General features: G+C 56.0%; 6 protein-coding genes across 6 annotated transcripts; 2 read left to right on the top strand and 4 right to left on the bottom strand.

Annotated features, from left to right (window-relative positions):
- Nucleotides 1-176: 176 nt before the first annotated feature.
- Nucleotides 177-2,254, bottom strand: P170DRAFT_418246 (putative eukaryotic translation initiation factor subunit eIF2B-gamma; the record flags this gene model as incomplete). Its single annotated transcript, XM_024847209.1, has 7 exons — nucleotides 1,948-2,254; nucleotides 1,825-1,879; nucleotides 685-1,763; nucleotides 555-631; nucleotides 450-508; nucleotides 352-392; nucleotides 177-302 (listed from the first exon to the last, which is right to left on the bottom strand). The coding sequence occupies exons 1-7, from the start codon at nucleotides 2,071-2,073 to the stop codon at nucleotides 177-179; spliced, it is 1,563 nt and encodes a 520-aa protein (XP_024699160.1). The 5' UTR covers nucleotides 2,074-2,254.
- A 407-nt stretch (nucleotides 2,255-2,661) lies between these two features.
- P170DRAFT_418244 (protein kinase family protein) lies at nucleotides 2,662-4,945 on the top strand (the record flags this gene model as incomplete). The annotated part of the gene is made up of 2 exons (XM_024847208.1): nucleotides 2,662-4,321; nucleotides 4,374-4,945. 2 exons carry the CDS (start codon nucleotides 2,662-2,664, stop codon nucleotides 4,943-4,945), a joined length of 2,232 nt encoding a protein of 743 aa, XP_024699159.1.
- Nucleotides 4,946-5,268: 323 nt separating this feature from the next.
- P170DRAFT_418241 (nitronate monooxygenase) lies at nucleotides 5,269-6,469 on the bottom strand (the record flags this gene model as incomplete). Its single annotated transcript, XM_024847207.1, has 1 exon — nucleotides 5,269-6,469. The coding sequence occupies exon 1, from the start codon at nucleotides 6,370-6,372 to the stop codon at nucleotides 5,269-5,271; it is 1,104 nt and encodes a 367-aa protein (XP_024699158.1). The 5' UTR covers nucleotides 6,373-6,469.
- Nucleotides 6,470-6,556: 87 nt separating this feature from the next.
- Nucleotides 6,557-8,844, bottom strand: P170DRAFT_441306 (uncharacterized protein). The gene has a single exon (XM_024850284.1). It carries the CDS (start codon nucleotides 8,364-8,366, stop codon nucleotides 6,690-6,692), a length of 1,677 nt encoding a protein of 558 aa, XP_024699157.1. The 5' UTR covers nucleotides 8,367-8,844; the 3' UTR covers nucleotides 6,557-6,689.
- On the top strand, nucleotides 8,621-9,706 carry P170DRAFT_369008 (carbon-nitrogen hydrolase family protein; the record flags this gene model as incomplete). Its single annotated transcript, XM_024844890.1, has 1 exon — nucleotides 8,621-9,706. One exon carries the CDS (start codon nucleotides 8,621-8,623, stop codon nucleotides 9,704-9,706), a length of 1,086 nt encoding a protein of 361 aa, XP_024699156.1.
- Nucleotides 9,707-10,866: 1,160 nt separating this feature from the next.
- Nucleotides 10,867-17,923, bottom strand: P170DRAFT_451003 (uncharacterized protein; the record flags this gene model as incomplete). The annotated part of the gene is made up of 5 exons (XM_024851163.1): nucleotides 10,867-10,948; nucleotides 11,005-12,545; nucleotides 12,602-13,485; nucleotides 16,394-17,647; nucleotides 17,728-17,923. 5 exons carry the CDS (start codon nucleotides 17,921-17,923, stop codon nucleotides 10,867-10,869), a joined length of 3,957 nt encoding a protein of 1,318 aa, XP_024699155.1.
- Nucleotides 17,924-17,978: the final 55 nt, after the last annotated feature.

Raw genomic sequence — 17,978 nt, 5'->3', positions numbered from 1 at the left:
AGTGAAGCAACAATAACATAACAAAGGGCCCCGAGAGGCGGAGACGCTAAACCATTTCCGGAGGCCCCGTCCACGCTAAATTCTACTGGGCCAATCAGCAATTTGGTAGTCAACGTTCTAGGATCTATACCGTATAAAATCATTGAGAAATAAATGTATGTCTTTGTCGTAACTATCTAATTCTCTTCATCCTCACCACTCATCCCACCCATCCCGTCTTCAAGACCTTCAAAATTCATAAACTGCTCGTTCTTGGCGTCGGTCTCTTCCCCCACCACAACGCCATCTTGGACCTCACAGTCCTGGAAATAAGTTAGAAACCTAGCCAATCTAGACAGGACTTAAACGCACCTTGAGAATAGACTCTCGTCCAACGTGACTATATCTACCGACTGGAACAATATAAGTTCATGATCGAACAAACCCTATTTAGCTTGCGATCAACCTACCAATACAACCGGTGAGTACACATTTTGGTCCGATGACCGCGTTGTCCATGATGACACATCTGGTCCAAGTTAGAGCTAATTCGAGATGAGATGTGAAAGTCATACCTCGTCAAGCGAGAGCCACTGCAAACCTTCGCCTTCGAAGAGATGCACGACTCCTTGATGACGCATTTTTCCTCCACCTGTTCAGACGTTAATTCGAGCACATGATCAATCAAGGTGGGACATGTGATACCGTCGCATGAGGCCCCAGTAAGCAATCACCTTTGGTGACGACAGACTTCGGAGCGACCCCCTCGGGACTAGCGATCTTCGACGCATGGCTGAACGGCGAGGCAGCGGCACGACCGATCTCTTCAATAGACTCCAGCTTGGCGAGTCGGAGAGACATTGCCAATACCAGAGCGGAACTGTCAACCCGCCGGACGAGTTGTTCGGAGGGTTTGGTCATGTATGCTAGAATTGGCGGCACCTCTACCGAGGATTCGGTATTCGACGAAGACTTCGTATTCCCGGTGTCAGAACCCTGTGCATGCGTAGTGGTCATGCCTCGAAGATCGATATCATCCTCCAGTGAATCGCCATCGAGGCTTGCATGGTCCTCGGGATTCGCATCCTGTCCGCCTAGTATCTCATTGATCCCCAATTTTTCACCCAGCCCACGCTGCCATCCTGCTTTGGCCCAGTATCCAATCAGATCCTCACTAACTGACTCGAACCGCTCCTGGTGCCGCGCCAGGGACTGAACCCACTTTGGCAAGATGTATAAATGCGCATCCCTGTAGCCGGTCAGCATCTTGACCGAGGCGTGTTTCTCAACCAAGGTATGACGCAGCAAAAGGCCTTTATCCTTCTGCATTCGATCCTTCAAGGTATCCATGGGCGTCGACGTAACCAATTTTGAGATCTCGTATCGCGAGAACCCGGGCCCCTCGTCTCTCTTAAGTAGATTGATGGCGACAAAGTCCGTCGGCTCTTTCTTGATCTCGTCCTCGACGCCTTTTGCCGGATAGAACACCGATAAGCCTCCCTGGGACAGTGGACCCAAATCACTCTGCGAGACCAGCCATGCCTCCAGCAAGTGTTCCCCGGGAATATCGCACAGCAAGTCGCAACTCAGGAGCAGGAAATTCGACCGAATGCAAGCCTGGACTTCCGGGAGGCGGAGCAGCTCGGCCGTTCCTGTGGTCATCTTGAGATGCCTCGGGGCTACGACTGTGGGAGATGGCGAGGAGAGCGATGTTAGGTAAGGATTTTGTTGGAGGGCCGCCTTGAGAGACGGGAGGGCGGAGGGAGGTGTGATCAAAACGATATCTGATCCGTTAGCAGTTGCAACTGTAAAGCGCACTTCTGGAGAACTGTAACCACCACTCACCGGTTATTCCGGCGCGCTTGCACCAGTCGAGGGGGTAGTAGACCATCGGCCTCAGCTGGCATCAATTGTCAGTGCTTGCTCCCCACCAGGCCAGCCCTAGATTCGAGGCGCGCCAGTACATACTGCTATGGGAATCAAGCATTTTGGATTCTCATCTGGATTAGATGAAATGGTATTCAGGCTTTCACCCGGGCCGCAGAGGATCAAGGCTTGAAAGCCACTGCTTGGTACTGGCGTAGAAAGCACCATGTTGCTGCAGTTGTGATATGTTTAAACAAGCCCCGCGGGCAAAGCGGGGAAACTAGAATTACTAGTAGATCGACCCGGCCAATGCGGGTCAGGAAGACTCCGCGGGTGAAAGAGAGTCGTGTTGTGCGAGAATGCAAATAATCTCAACGTCTGGAGAACTGAAAATATTGCAGGACAAAGCTCCAGCCGAGTTGTATGCTTGGGCGAGTCGGGCGCCGTCATCGGCCTGACGCTGGGAAGCTGCCTCAGGCCCACATCTCATTGCCAAGACCAGATCAGGTGGCCTAAACTCTAAAGCAGTTTGAATTGATTTGATTGGCCACCAGCAAGACCCGCTTACCCCGGAGCACGTGACCACAGGCATTCACGCAGCAGCAACGCCTCCTTCGTTCGGATTATATACTGTTAAGGCCTGCGAAATGTCCCGCTCCGTAAAGCCCGACACCAGCAAGGTGCAACCGATAGGAGAGATGCTGGATTTATTTCGGGAAAGCTTCAAGACAACATGTGAGGATCTAGAACTGCCAGTATCATTGGATTAATAAACCAGCTCGAGATTCCAGGTAAGAAGCCTCTGTGCTCGCAACTATGATAGATTATCTCAATTCATATGATCCAGATCTTCGAAATGTAGCCTTTGATCTGACCTCGGCTTTACGCGCATACCCAGACATCCGGAAACTTCCCTCTGCCACCGGTCGTCGAAATCTTTTAGATGATCTCTCCGGCCTCATCTACTTCATTGGCTCAGACGCGTTCGACATAGATCGACTTTTGCCGCTGCTGAAGGCGATCTGGAATAGAGCAGCGGATGACGCCATTTGGGACAGAGTATATGCAGTCATAGTCGAAGTCGCGCCTCCGCCTAAGCTTGTAGCTTTCCCTGATCAAACTTCGTACTCGCATACAACGAGTAGCTTCGTTAATTCCTCGGAGCAGCGAAAATACACGGATGCTGTACTAAGACAAGAACTGGGTTCCATATTCGTTGGTGTCCCTGGCTTCTTCGAAGTCTTCTACCATGGCATTGAGGGTCTTCAGACAAAAGCAGAAGCCGTTCTGCAGGAATGCAAACGTGGAGATAATGCATTGTTTCATAACGAGACTGGCTGGCAAGGCTGGCCTCCGAATGCAGAGGAGAAGGATGTTCTGACCTGGCTCACTCGCATTTTTAAGGACATAATGAAGCTTGTTTCTGATCACACATCTGATTTCAAGCCTCGCACCATCCTGGCTCGTCCTTCAAAACCGTTGGAAGGATCCTCTGCGAAAAGGAAACTAGATGTTGCTATAGCCAGGAACCAAGAAAGGGCGATCGGGGTGTCACACCACTGGTCGCAGGTTCTCTTTCCTGGGGAGCTGAAGAGCAGCGCCGACCTTGATACGGCTTCGAACACGTGGCGTGACTTAGGCCGATATGTGAGGGAGGCTTTCACTGCTCAAGATACGCGCCGATTTGTGCTAGGATTTACACTATGTGGATCTGTTATGCGCCTTTGGGAGTTCGACCGCATCGGAGCCATAGCATCATCGCCTTTCGACATCAACTCGGAACCCCTGCAGTTTATATCGGCGGTTGTGGGGTTTCTACTGATGAACGACGAGCAACTCGGCTTTGATCCCAGCATTATCTCGTCGGAAGATGGAGAAAGGTTTATTCGAATCCATCGTGATGGGCGGGACGAACGTTTGATCCTTGAAAAGCTCGTAAAGCCGTCCGCCTGTGTAGCTGGAAGAGCGACTACGTGCTGGAAAGCTCATCTGGATGACGAAGCCAGAACCCCTGTTATTGTGAAGGACTCGTGGCAGTACCCGGAACGTGCGGAAGAAGGCGAGATATTGCAAGATATCGGAGCACAAGGTGTGGTGAGCGTGGCGAGGTATTTTCATCACCAGACCGTCAAAGTTCATGGCGAAGTGGATGACGTACGGAACAACGTGCGCAAAGGTCTTGATGTGACCAAAGCCTCTAATTGGAGACAAGTTCGCTCTCCAGTGACTGAGTCTAGAGACGTCTCCCGTCGAGGCAGTACGAGAAAAGCCAGCAGTCTCGGGCAGAAGAGATCATCCAGTCATACTGAAGCATCCCTACCACCAAGCAAGAGATCGTGTTCACCGGCCCACTGGGGTGATCAACCTTTACAAAACCGCGTCCATCGTCGCGTCTGCGTTCGGGATTACGGCAAGTCGATTTATAGAGCCAGCTCCCGCGTCGCTCTTCTGAATGCGCTGGAAGCGTGTGTTGAAGGTGCCTCCCCAAAGTTTCATAGTCCCGAACATCCATCATTGACTACAGATAGGTTATGAGTCGCTGCATACAAAAGCGGGGGTGCTGCAAGGAGATATTTCTACCGGCAACCTGATCATCAACGAGGAGCACAACGGCTCCTGGTCCGCTTTCCTGATCGATATGGACCTTGCCATTAGGGAACGCAGAGACCAGGCATCTGGCGCCAGGGGCAAGACCGGCACAAGAGCATTCATGGCCATAGGGCTGCTGTTAGGAGAGAAGCATTCTTTCTGGCATGACCTGGAGTCATTCTTTTGGGTTTTGTTCTGGATATGCATCCACTATGACGGGCCCGGCAAGGATATCGGGCCGACGGACTTTGACTGCTGGAACTACGACGACGACCAGAAATTAGCCAACTCTAAAAAGGGGATCGTGGCTGACGAAACCGACTTCGAGCAAACAGCACGGAAGTACTTTACGCCCTACTACCAGTCACTGGTGCCATGGGTGAACCGATTACGTCGGGTGAACTTTCCGGAGGGATCGCGACGGAAAAGCAGTGATACGGGGATATACGGACAAATCAAACATGTCCTTCGACGCGCAGCCGAGGATGTGGAGGTCATAGGCGAGATATGATGAAGATACCTGCTTGTACTCTACCTGTTCGCCCTTTTGAGACCCAACTTCCATTCCAAATGGTTGTCTGTTAATAAGCTATACCCATAGAACGAATATATTAATGTGCATTTCAGCTGTAATATAGTAGGAGGGCAGTGCTAGAGGCAACCAACCAATATAAATCCGGGCAGTATCTTTTTGAATAAAAGTCCAATGCATTATACATGCCACATGATCAGATCTGGAACAACATTGTGTTAACATAAATATTTTAGAACCACGAGAAATACATCCCACCAGTCCTCCCTTAACAATAAAAACCCATACTCCAAATCAATCAACTACAACCTCGCCTCCCTCCCCCCCTCCTCCTCCACCTTCACATTCACCTTCCCCCAAACCTCCCTGCGCACCTCCTCCACGATCCTCCCCGCCTCCTTGACCTCGCGAATCAACCCAATCCCAGCCCCCGCATACGTCGCCAACCGTCCCTGCGGCCCCCAGCCCGCATCCCCCATCCCCAGCGCCTCATCATGCAACCGCTTCAGCTCCTCGAACGGCTTCCCCGCCTGATGCTCATGGAACGACAGGTTCGTGATCCCCCGCGGACTGTACGCCGCCGGCCACCCGAACGTGCCGCGCAGATGGTTATACAGCAGCGTGCGCGTCGTCGACGCCGCCCCGTCGCCCGCGCGCACAATCTCGTTCTGATACCCCGCGCTGATCCGCGCCTCAGTCGCGGCTAGGAACCGCGTCCCCATCACCACGCCCTCTGCGCCGAGACACAGCGCTGCAGAGGCGCCACGTCCGTCCGCGATTCCCCCCGCCGCGAACACGGGGATCTTGCCCCGTCCTGGTGACGAGGCCATGGCCACGATATCCGCGACCTCCGGCAGCAGCGTCATCAGTCCCATTCCGTCCGTCGCCCGCCCGTGACCCCCCGCCTCGGCGCCCTGGATGACCAGGACATCGGGTTGCGCGGCGCTGGTGAGGATCTCGTGCACCTCGGCGATGGTCCCCACCTGGACCCAGATCTGGGTGTTTGGCGCAACCTCGCGAATCCGCAGCGTCCACGTCTGGATGTCGGCGGTGTGGTGCGGCGCGAAGAGCCAGGCGGCGCAGGGCTGGTACTGCTGGATGGCAGCGGCGGCGGTGGCTAGGTCGTCGCTCCAGAGCTGGAAGCCGATGCCGATGGGGAGGGGGGTGGAGGGGAGGGATGAGAGGGTGGTGCTAGGGGCTTTGAGGAGCGAGGACGCTTCTTGCAGGTTCGTCAGGGCGTCTTGCGTCTTTGCGCCGGGGCCGATGAAGCCGAGTCCGCCGGCGCGGGAGACCGAGACCGCTAGTGCTGGGCCGGACATGATGCGCATTGGGGCGCTGACGATGAAGGGCGAGGTGACCCATGGGTAGAGGGAGGGGAGGGATTTGGAGAGGCGGATAGGGGGCATTTTGATTATGATTATGGGTTGATGGTATTGGGGGTAGGTGATTGGGAGTTTAGATGATCAAGGGGATGGTGATTAAGGTGTAGACTAAGAGTTCGAGGAAGAAAGTCGGTGGTTTGTTTTGGTCTTATGTAGGGAGACCTCCTGCAGCGTGATGTAATCCGGATGCAGCGGGTATTGCGGGTCGGTGAAGCGAGGGATGCGCCACTATATAAAGGATCGTCGTCCCCGGGCAATTGAGAAATTTTCACATGCATGTTCACATTGCACCATTCCTGTATGGACAATCCTGTATGGACCACCGTATGGACGTTACGTATTTACAGATTCGTCGGAAATAGATTCATCACATCGTCATCCAGCGACTCGTACAGATTGATCCCCTGCAGACTGGGCATCTCCGCCACCAGATCCTCCAGCCACGAGATCTCCTCGCGACTCGCCCCGGTCTGCTCCGCCGGGACCTCGGGGTCCGGCTGCTGATGCGTGCTCACCAGCCCGCTCAGCATGTCGACGTCCTCCTGCCGGCGGCGCTGGTACAGCCGCACCAGCAGACACGCGGTGCTGTAGGCCTCGCGCATCGTGTCGGTGTCATAGGTGGACGCCACGAACTTCAGCGTCTGCATGGCCTCAGGCAGCAGGGCCAGCGACGCGCGCGTGTCCATGTCCAGCAGCACGCCGATGATCTGGAACGGCACGTTGGCCATGTGGTGCCACGGGCAGCAGTTCATGGCCATGCTGCGCGCGCCCTGCAGCGCCCTGCGGAACAGCGCCAGCACCCGCTCCTTGACGGCCGACGACGTGCTGGCGTTCATCACCAGCAGCCGCCGCAGCAGGCACAGCGCCAGGTTGCACTGCGCCATGACCGACGGCGGCTGCGTGTGGCGGCCGTCCAGGATGGCCCGCAGCGACGCCTCCAGGTCGCGGTCGTCCGGCGACTTCTCGGGCCCCAGGCTCGCCGACACGGGCAGCAGACCCAGCAGCTCGGTCGTGTAGTCGCCCGGTTTGGCGGCGGGCGCCAGACACTGGTCGTTCCAGACGATCACCCGCGTCAGGCCCAGGTCGTAGGACACCCACATGTTCAGGTGGCGCGCGACGCCGACCAGCCGGCGGCGGATGTCGGGGCTGCAGTGCACGCGGCGCGAGAGGATGGTCTCGCCGGCGGACTCCAGGTGCAGGCCCAGGGCTTCGACCAGGTGCATCAGCGTGGCGCTGGCGATCCAGGTCGAGTGCGGCGACGCGGTCATGCGCATGTAGACGACGCGCAGGGTCCAGCCGGTCGCGGTGTCGAAGCAGGGCAGGCCGCCGCGGTTATTGAGCTCGAGGATGGAGCGCGCCGACTCGACCAGCAGCAGCTCGGTCACGTCGATGATGCGATGCGAGAAGAGGGACCCCAGCGCGGCGACGCCGGCCAGCACGCTATCGTAGACGCCGGAGCTCAGGGGCGACCGCCAGCGCTCGTCCAGGCGCTCGTAGAACTGGCGCGAGTCGATGAAGCCGTAGCACGGATCGACCTTGGCGAAGTAGATCCCCGCCAAGGCCTTCATGTCGTCGCGCGACAGGATATCGACGATCGGCAGCGCAGAGACGGCGCCGTTGCCGAGGCCCGACGGCAGGCGGCGCTCGCCGATATTCCAGCCAAACAGATTCAGTCGCGGGGCATTGGAGGAGTCGACCTTCAGGCCGAGATTGCGCACGAAGGCGGCGCCGGAGTTGGCCTCCAGGGAGCGGGTGATGCGGTGCGGGTCGGGGGCGGAGGTTTGAGGGAGAGAGTCTAGAGCATCAGAATCCGGGGGTCTTCCCGGCGAGGCGGAGCTGGTCGGGATGGACGGATTCGAGTTCTTCTGTTTCTTCAGGCTGGCGGGTGTGCCGTAGCAGCAGTCATAGCCCCATTCGAGACAGGTGGTGCACGGATCTCCCCCGTTGCATTTGCGCTTGCGCTCGCGACATGGCGCACAGGCAACTCTGGAGCGCTTGCGTTTGAGCTGGTCGGTCATGTAGGCGAATGATGCGCAGGAGTGGCTTCAATGTGGAAATGGATTCGATGCAAAAGGGACGATGCGGGCGGCTACGGCGGATATTGCGGCACGTGCCGATTAGTCAGACACAATCTCGACTTTCTTCCTCCACCCTCATGAATGCTTCCTGTTGCTGTTGCTGTTGCATCCCCGTGATCGTGGCAGCCTGAGGCAGGGCGGGGAACATGAATGACTTCCTCCTCCCAAGTAAAGTAGTTGTAAACTCCGCCAAAATGCCCCTCCGAATCGCCGCCTGCCATGTCTCCCCCGTCTTCCTCTCCGCCCGCGACTCCACCACCAAGGCCATCTCCCTCATGAAACAAGCCGCCCGACAAAATGCAAATCTGATCGTATTCCCGGAGACCTACATCTCCGCATTTCCCATCTGGAGCGCCCTCCGGCCCCCAACCGACAACCACGCCTTCTTCGAGCGCATGGCCCAAGAATCCGTATACGCCGACGGCGACGAGATCCAGACCCTCCGCGCCACAGCCCGCACCCTCAACCTGATGGTCAGCATCGGCGTCTCCGAAAAAGTCCGACACAGCAGCGCCACCCTCTTCAATGCCAACCTCCTCATCAGCCCCACGGGCGACGTGCTGATCCACCACCGCAAACTCGTCCCCACATTCTTCGAGAAATTGACCTGGGCGCCGGGGGACGGTCACGGCCTGCGCGTCGCGGACACGCCGTTCGGGAAGATCGGGAATCTCATCTGCGGCGAGAACACGAACCCGCTCGCCAGGTATGCGCTGATGGCGCAGGGCGAGCAGATCCATCTCTCGACGTGGCCGGCGATCTGGCCGACGCGGGTCGCGGGTCCGTCTGTCGAGGAGGCCGACAAGGGGGGCAAGGTGGATGAAAAGCCCAACTACGATAATGTCGCCGCGAACCGGACGCGTGCGGCGGCGCACTGCTTCGAGGCGAAGTGTTTCGGGGTCCTGTGTGCGGGCGTTCTAGGCGCGGATGCGATCGAGGCCATTGCGGAGGGCTCGGCGCATCTGAAACAAGTCATGGAGCGGGCTCAGCGCGGAGCGACCATGTTCTTGGATCCGACGGGGGCGCCGCTGCGGGGGTTTACGGTGGACGAGGCTGGGGAGCATCGATCGGTGGAGTACCTGCAGGCGAGTGAGGGGATTCTGTATGCGGATGTTGACGTGAAGGATTGTGTGGAGGGGAAGCAGTATCATGATGTCGTGGGTGGGTATCAACGCATGGATGTCTTTGATTTGAAGGTCGATCGGACACGGCGGGATCCTGTGACTTTCACGGAGATTGCGGGACAGGCTCAGGTGGTTAGTGGGGAGGCTGATAAGTAGGATGGACTCAGGGTATAAAATGAAGTTCGAAGGGGTATCTTCAACAGGGTAAGGCATACAGTCACCAAAAGGATCTACCGCAATGACAAACACATATCACCATGACCAGCAAAGACCAAATTCCTCCACCGAAAAGAACTGGCACCAACAAAGCAAAGAGAACCCAGGCCTTTACAGGAAGCATCTCCATCTGCCAATGCATCAGAATGGAGAAATCCATGAAAATGGAAAGCTTATCCCCAGGAATTCTCCAGCACAGTACGCACCTAAACCGATGGACAATATACTCCACAGAAACTACAAACGGCCTAGACTGTTCTATTGCCTCTGCGTGTTGTACCTGAGTCTTTGGAGTGGGCCATCAACCCAGAATGAGGATGTCTGGTGGATGGAGTACGTACTAAGGAAAGCACCCCTGCTCTTTATACTGTATTCTTTAGATGAAAAGACTGTCCCATTCTGCATTCATATCTATACAAGCTGCTAAGTAGCCACAGGACCTGCTAGATCCAAAAATCAACAAGTAAATAAAACGCCCGGCCGAATCCATTAGGGTTATACAGTCACGTGGAACTATGGGACGGCATCTATATAGAGTACCACATACGACTGAAATAATGTTGGACTCTCATACAGAGGTAGGCCAATTTAATTTCTCAGCCAGTTTCCCTTTATATCATTTCCTGTAATGTGCTTCTTGACTGTGGCTGAATGATACTGAAGTACGGTCCGTCCACATCAACATTCCAGCGGGGGTTGGAATGCAGGAAGAAAACACCCCTTCAACCTCTCTCAATCTACTTCGTACTCGCTACCACTTACTCCCCTTGAATCAATCAGAATACATCTTATTATATCAATATATCAACCAGGATAGATCCTCTCCATATATACAATCCACATACTCTCGTGGCTCAAATCAAAACCATATACAAGCGTCACATATACACGAACTCTTCAATCGAAGAGGATGAAAAAAACCAAAGACAAAAAATGATAGACGCAACCGCGTCATCTAACCAGGGTATGCCATGAAGCGGATTCTACCCAACTCCGGAAAACACCATGTCCGTGAGATTATTATTTTGGTTTATACCGTCTCTCATGTCGGTTAATGTGATCGGTCATTGTCCGAAGACAACAGATCATGCCGATATCGTTCAACCCGTCAAGGCCTTGAACGCTTCCCGTTCAGCCTGGATCTCAGACTGAAGTCGGCGAGTCTGGCGAAGAGCATCATCCCTGTCATACGTTAGCAGGCTGATCATACAGGTCAGAGACAAACTACGTTAACTTACCGGTCGGATTGAAGTTCCGCCACGTCGATCTGAGCACGGTTCATTCGGCTGACCACCTCGCTCATCTCGGTGTCCGCCTCGCGGAGAAGTCGCTCGAGTTCCTTCACCCGTTGCTCCAGAGCCTCCGATTGAATGGCCTGGGGCAAAGCCATGCCATCACCACTGGTCGTTTTATCCAGACGCGGCGAACGCGAGCCAAATGGAGTCGAAGGAGGCAGGGGCGACAAAGTGGCGGGGCTGCGGCCGCCGTTGTCCTTCAAGCGCATGAGTTGCGCGGTGTGGGTCTCTTCGAGGTGACGGATCTCCTCGTCGTGGCGGGCCATCTCTTCCTCGGAATGCTGTTGCGCCGCCATGAGCATGTCCTCCAACTCCTTCAGTCGCGCCTGCATCTCGTTGATGCGAATGGCCGAGACCTGCTGGTCCTTTTCACCCTTGCCGATGGCATCCGCCAGGCGGCTGCGCAGGGTGTGGTTCGTGTCGAGCTGTCGGCGCACGTTCTGGGCCAAGACATCCGTGCGACTGACGGAGGCGGCGAGGTCGCCGTGCTCCTCCTGCGGGAACTGAGCGGCGCTGGCTTCGGCATGTTCCCGGTCCGCCTGCAGCTGTTTATAGGCGGACTCCAGCGACGACGACGTGGCGATGACCTCGGCGAATCCGTCGCGGTCGGTCTCAACTTCCTCGGGAGCGGTAATGTCGTGCTCCTGCAGCAGGTCGCGCAGAGACGAGGTCTCCTGCTCGGCACGGTCCAGATCCATCTTCAGACCCGCCAACCCCTTCTCGCATTGCCACTTCTGGTCGAGGGCGTCTTGCGCGCGGGAGCGCAGGTGGTTGACTTCGTCTCGCAGATTGCGAACCTCCCGCTCGTAGCCGAGCCGGCGCGGAGAGCCCGATTGCTGCGCGCGCAGCACCTGCAGTTCCATGACCTTGATGCGCTTCTCGTACTCGCGGGCGTCGTGCGCCTGACGGTCGAGCAGGCGCCGCAGGGACTGGTGAAGGGCATCGCGTTGAGCTTCGGCGCCTTCCACCCGGTCCGCCAGGGATTCCCGGGTGTTGACGTCGCGATCGCGGCCAGAGACCGTGTTCGCGCGGGACAGCGAGCTGGACCGCGACAGGCCGCTGGGGCCGTTCGATTTCGAGTGCATGCCACGAGCCAGCGAGTTCGAGCGCGACAATCCCAAGCCCGAGTTTCGCCGGCTGGAACCGTCCTCCTCGGCAATCGAAGCGAACCGACTGCCCTGCAGTTGAGCTAACGAGGCGTTTTCGATCTTCAACGCCTCGACTTCTTCCAGTAGGCGCTGCACCTCCGAGGGGTTGGCGGAGCCGCCTTGACCATGCTGCAGTTGAGGGATCACGTCGTCCCGCAGCTGATCCCGCTCATTTCGGAGCTGCTCCAATTCCACTCGCATGGCGGTGAGAAGATCCTCGAAATTATCTTTGATCTGCCGTTCCTCTGCAAGCTTTCTACGAGCGGATTCGAGCGCACTCTCGAGTTCTTTGGCCCGGGAAGACAGATCGGAGAACTCGGCTCGTTCTCGTCGGAGCTAACAAAACTATTAATATCTTACAATCGCAGGATGATGACGGACGTGATTCTTACCTGTTGTACCTGTGACTCGAGAATTTGGACGTGTGACTCCGTGGCCGCACGGCGCGACCGCTCCTCGTGCCATTTTTGCGTCAGATCGACCTTCAATTGGGCTCGCTCTTGCTCTGTGGTACGTCGGAACTTCTCCACGTCTTCTAATCGGCCGTCATAGGTGTATCGGATGGAACTGGACCCCGAATCGGAGAAGTAATCGCTGGTGCGTCGGTTCGGGGTGTCGAGAGGCATCTCCGACTGTAGCCGCTCCACCAGGTCCTCAAGCTCCATCTCCCGCCGGATCGACCCAGCCAACTCGGAGCTGATCTCCCGCAACTCATTTTCAATCTCCGCCACCAACGTCGACGACCCCGACTCCGCCATCCCGGCACTGCTCAGGGATAGGTTCCGCATAGGCATGGGCGGAATCGGACCGGAGGGTCTGGACTGGTCGAGAGGTACGGTGGTGGAGGGGGTAATCGAGTAGGAGGCACTGGGAAGAGACTGCGGTAGCGGGGATGGCAACGGGGACCGGCCCGTGTCGGAGATTTCGGTGCTGGACGAGTCGGCGCCGGGAGAGGAGGACTGGGCTCGCCAGCCGAAGAAATTACTGATCTTATTCGCGGGGGTTTTCGGTTGTTGTGGGTGTTGTTGGTGTCGAGAGTCCATGGCCGCCTGCATGCCTCGCACCGAGTCGATGTGCAGCGGTGGAGGACGATTGGAGGGGGGATGTAAAGCCATGGTGGCGGCTCTTTTGTGGAGGATTGGGGGCGATTTCAGGACCGGGACAAAGGGTTCGCTGACAAGGCGGCTATGGACCGGGGGCCCATCCGTGAACTGCGAGGGAAACCCAGGGCTGTCTTCGTCGCTGCTGGCGTCGGTGACAAACGAGGTCGAAGTGTCTATTCGGCGATGGGACGTGGACGGACCACCACGGGGAAATCTGGGGACGAGCAACAACAGCAGGCGGTTAGTTGGGAGCACACGACCTGGGATGGCAATCGCATGAGGTGTTCAAGTCGCAGCACGACGAAGAGGAAAAGTGTTCAAGGCCCCCAAAGGAATTGGCAGGGCGAATTGGGGGCAGTTACAGCGCGGCATGAGGGGGCAGAAAAGTAAAAAATAGAAAGGGAAAAGACAGGACAATAAGAAGCAAACAAAGAGGGCGCTTAATTGGGGGCGAACATACCTATCCAGGTCCCTGGGAACAAAGAAGGAGGGGCCGTCATGCACGGAGGACGGGGTTGAGGAGAGGGAAGAGGAAGAATGATAGTGGGTAGGAGCAGCAGCTGAAAGATGGGAGGGCGAATTGGCCGCAACAGCAGCAGAAGTGAGCAGCGCCGTAGGGTTTGGAGGATCGGCAGGCGTCTCGCCCCCGGGGAAGGAGGTGACGGCGGACACAGTCGAGAGCCGGGAGTGGCCAGCAGGGATCACAGGGGAGGCATTCTGGGGCAACGGCTTACGGCGCACGAGGGAAGGGGATGGAGGAGAGGTGACAGAAAGGAGAGCAGGAGCGGCGGTAGATGAAGAACGACTTGGCCGGCCGGGGGGACTCCTGGGATGGGATGGTTCCAGGTCCAGATCCTCAGGATAGGCGCCGGAGCCAGGAGCAGCTGGCGGAGATGCCCAGCCGGGGGTCATGGCGTGGACGTAGTATGATTATTGACTTCCCCTGGTCAATGGCCCAAATCCAATTTAATTCGATCGAGAAACAAATAAAAAGCAAGACACCAGAAACGGGAAAGGAAAAGGAGAATCAGAAACCATCGTTGGTCGGGCGGATCGACGTTACCCTCATGGGTGACGAAGAGCGAGCGAGCACGGGGCAGCCGATAGATTTTAGGGGGAGCAAGCAGTAGCGTCGAGACTAGCGGCGCGAAAGAGTGGTTAGTGCAGGCATTGGCAGGGGAAGTTGGAGAATGAATAATGAATGGATTGACGGCCATCAGGGGAGACGAAGAAAATTGGCCAAAAAGGAGACGGTCGATGGCCGGTGGGCCTGCATGTACCGCCGATGGTGCGGTGACCTCGGGCGGCTGCTGGAGGTGCCGGTGCGAGAGGTCACTCGCATACAGCGATACTTCTACGGAGTATGTTCATTCTAGATATACACTTGACTCGAGAGTACTCAGTATATCAGGCTCCATATACTCTACAATGTATTCATCCCTTCTGACAGATACCGAACAGATGCATTTACTGCTACTTCCAGCGTACGAGTTGGACGGCTCGTAGGCGCCGAACTAAAGCGGCCGATCGCAAAGTCTCGCAGGACCCACTCGTTTTCAGGGGAAGCCCTGCGTGATTGCTTTCTGATTGCTTTGCTTCATGATTTGTACTGCGTACAGTCAGAACTCAGCTTCAGCCGGAGGAACTATGAAGGGTCGTTCATCTTGGCCGTTGCCGATCGCCTCGTACGGTCCAAATTGATATCCTGGTTATCTTCTACCTACCATAGCAAGCATACTAAACATAGATCTGTGCTACAGGAAATCCTACGCTGGAAATAGTCCCCGGGCATTAATCGCCCCGAAATCATATGGTGGCTGTCAGCCCTCGTAGTTTAAAGCAACGCAACGCATGCGTTCTATTCCCGTCGTCAATCGATAGTATGGAGTGCTAAAAGTGTCGCGAGAATAAATAGAAAACCACGGAGTATTGCCTGCACAAGAGATATCCTCAGATCCCTGACACGGACCAGCCCAGCTCAGGTCACTCCCCACGACAATCCTGCCTTGTCACTGGTCGGAGACGGCGTCAGTGCGAGGGACTAGGAGTATTCCTCCCTCCTACCAGGGATATCTGCATCTCCAATCAATTCCCCTCGGAGTATAGGTACTCTGGCGATCCCTTCTTCTAATTGCCCAATATACTCCGTACTCCGGAGTCAACGAATGGCACGATCATAATATGCGTACCATTTCATAAAGATTAATTCCAATAATAACTGACTATCCTCCGTTGCAGCGTCCCAGTACTAAAAATATCCAGTAACCTGAAACGAACGTAGTGCTCGAGTCTAGTCACGACTGGGAAATCTCTCCGGACCGCCTGCCTCCAAACGGACGATAGTTCGGCGCCACCGTCTCTGTGCCTTGGTTGGATGCTTTATTAAACAATCTAATTGCCCAGCCCTACTTTTCCTCCCGAGGAACCTATACCCCCGTCTGATATTAATTATTAATTGCTTGCTGCATCGCGCTCTCATGTAAATTGGAGGGAAATTTATGCCCGGCAAGGGGGAGATAGGGCTCCGGTTAGCGCTGACTGTAGGAGCCCCCATTCACAAACAATTAAGAAAAAAAGATACTCAGATAATAAATAGGAACGCCAAGAACCAGGCGTCTCGCCCTGTTCCCCTGCCTGAGTCCGGCTCATTCCCGGGTCTGACAGTTTCACCACCGCTGCAAGGGACCGACCGGTAGTTTCGGATTGCTGGACCCTGGATGGCATTCCTCGAGGCCGAAAGCTTGTCCTGGTGCAGAAGTGACATCTGTCGGTTTGTGACTGGTCGGATATTGTAAACTGCACATCTATGAATAGTTTAAAGGTGATGGATTTATGATCAGTCGACTGTACTTGAGATATAGGTTGGTGAAGATGGAAGAAGATAAATTAGATCGCTGAAGAATAACGCCTACATCGCTGCCCATTTATATACATCGGATTAAAGCATTTTCGCTTCTTGATATCGTAAACATAACCTGCATGGTGGCTCAATCGCGCACCATTTAATACGGAATAAAGTCAAACCTCATTCGATCTGTCCTTGTCAGCTAAAAGACCCAATTTTGAGAAATTGCAACATACCTAGGAACTGATTCCAACTCTCGTGCTCGTCCAGCTGATTCCCCCAGTACTGCTCGAGAAACTTCAACGACTGCAGCACATTCGGCACTCGGATCGTATCGTGCAGCGCGGACAGCAGCTGCCGTACTTGCTCGCGGTCTTCGCCCTGCGCTTCGCAGCCCGCGATAAACAACGGCGTCGTGAGTAACACCCACGGGCTCAGCCCCGACGACGGCCCGATCTGAGCAGTGCATTCGAGAATCCGCCGCACGGATGCCTGCACTTCGGGCGCGGCCGCGGGCGTTCTTCGCAAACGGCGGTGGATCTGGATGAGGGCACTGTGCTGGAAGGCTTCGTTGCAGAGAATGGATTGTTGGATGCACGTGGCTGATAGACCTTCGACGACCCCCGGGTAAAACGTGGGAATGGCGTCGGCTCCCTGGTCCATGAGTCGTCGGAGAGATGACTCAAGGGTCGCGGCCTCGTGGAAGACTGCGACTTCGTTGCCCTGAGTCGCGTGGCTCGGATGATTTCGCCAGGCGGCAGCCCCGATCTTCCGGAAAATGGCCGCGAGGTTGACCGTGAAGCCCCAGTAATCGTCCAGATAGTCCGGGTATTCGGATGGGTTGAGATGCTCAGGTCCCGCCTCTTCCTTGACTTCGACGGGGGGCCCGTTCCCCGTCAACGCCGTCAGCGACACGATCGATCGATACCATCGGTCGAGGTATCTGCGGAATCCATCCGACGAGCCTGGAGACACCCCTCCTCGGTTGTCTGTTGCGACCATCAAAGCGCGGGCACCCTCGATGTGAGCTCGCCACGACTTGGGATGGATCGCCCCCGAGTGGACCTCGGCAAGACAGAGCGTTCGTGCCGTCGCCAGCAGCGCATCCGAGCCCTTCGTCTGCGGGTTCTGCAGTTCCTTGCGAAAATGTTCCAGGCTAAGAGCCATCAGGTGGGCGATATCGGGCGCCGATTTGACGTTCTCCGATTGATTATACAAGGCTTGTAGGTGGATCGCGGACAGAGCCATTGTCGCATAGAGCAGAGACGGGGTCTGCAGAGCCATAGGGACTAGCATCTTGCATATATCCCTCTGCATGCCCGAATGGCAGGCCGTGATCTGAGAGGCATCGTTGAGAAAGTGGTGGAGCAGAGCCTTCTTGTCCGACGAGAGTGAGGAAAACGGATCGACAGGTTGCACGAGGGGAAGCGTTTCGACGGCGGTGGGGGAGGTGGAATGCGTGGTGTAGACAAATTCTCCCGGGGAGTATTCTAGACCAGGCAAATCACAGTTAGCAGGGACAATCCAGGCCAAACCACATCATCGACAAAGCCAGGTTGAAGAGACGCACCGAGCTTCTGCATCCCCCCCGTCCCCACGCAGGCGCCGAACCTTGATCGCGAGAAGGCTCTTCCTCCCCATTGCAGCTGCATCGCATACCCACACTGTGTGCCGGCCGCCTTGCAGCGTCCGCAGGTCGGTCGTTGCTCGTCACATTTCTGACGCCGAGCTTTACATCGTTTGCAACCAGTGAACGATCGAGACATGGGAAGGCGACCCAGCGGCTTTTTTCCTGGCGAACCCTTGAGATTTCCGACCGAT

This window comes from Aspergillus steynii (genome assembly GCF_002849105.1).
Source record: "Aspergillus steynii IBT 23096 chromosome Unknown P170scaffold_10, whole genome shotgun sequence".
In the NCBI taxonomy this organism is placed as follows: Eukaryota; Fungi; Ascomycota; class Eurotiomycetes; order Eurotiales; family Aspergillaceae; genus Aspergillus; species Aspergillus steynii.
This window is presented reverse-complemented; position numbering and strand designations above follow the sequence as displayed.

Bases quoted from the DNA above. Each gene is read 5' to 3' on its own strand.
- P170DRAFT_441306 (XM_024850284.1), bottom strand. From the start codon at position 8,366: ATGACCGACCAGCTCAAACGCAAGCGCTCCAGAGTTGCCTGTGCGCCA.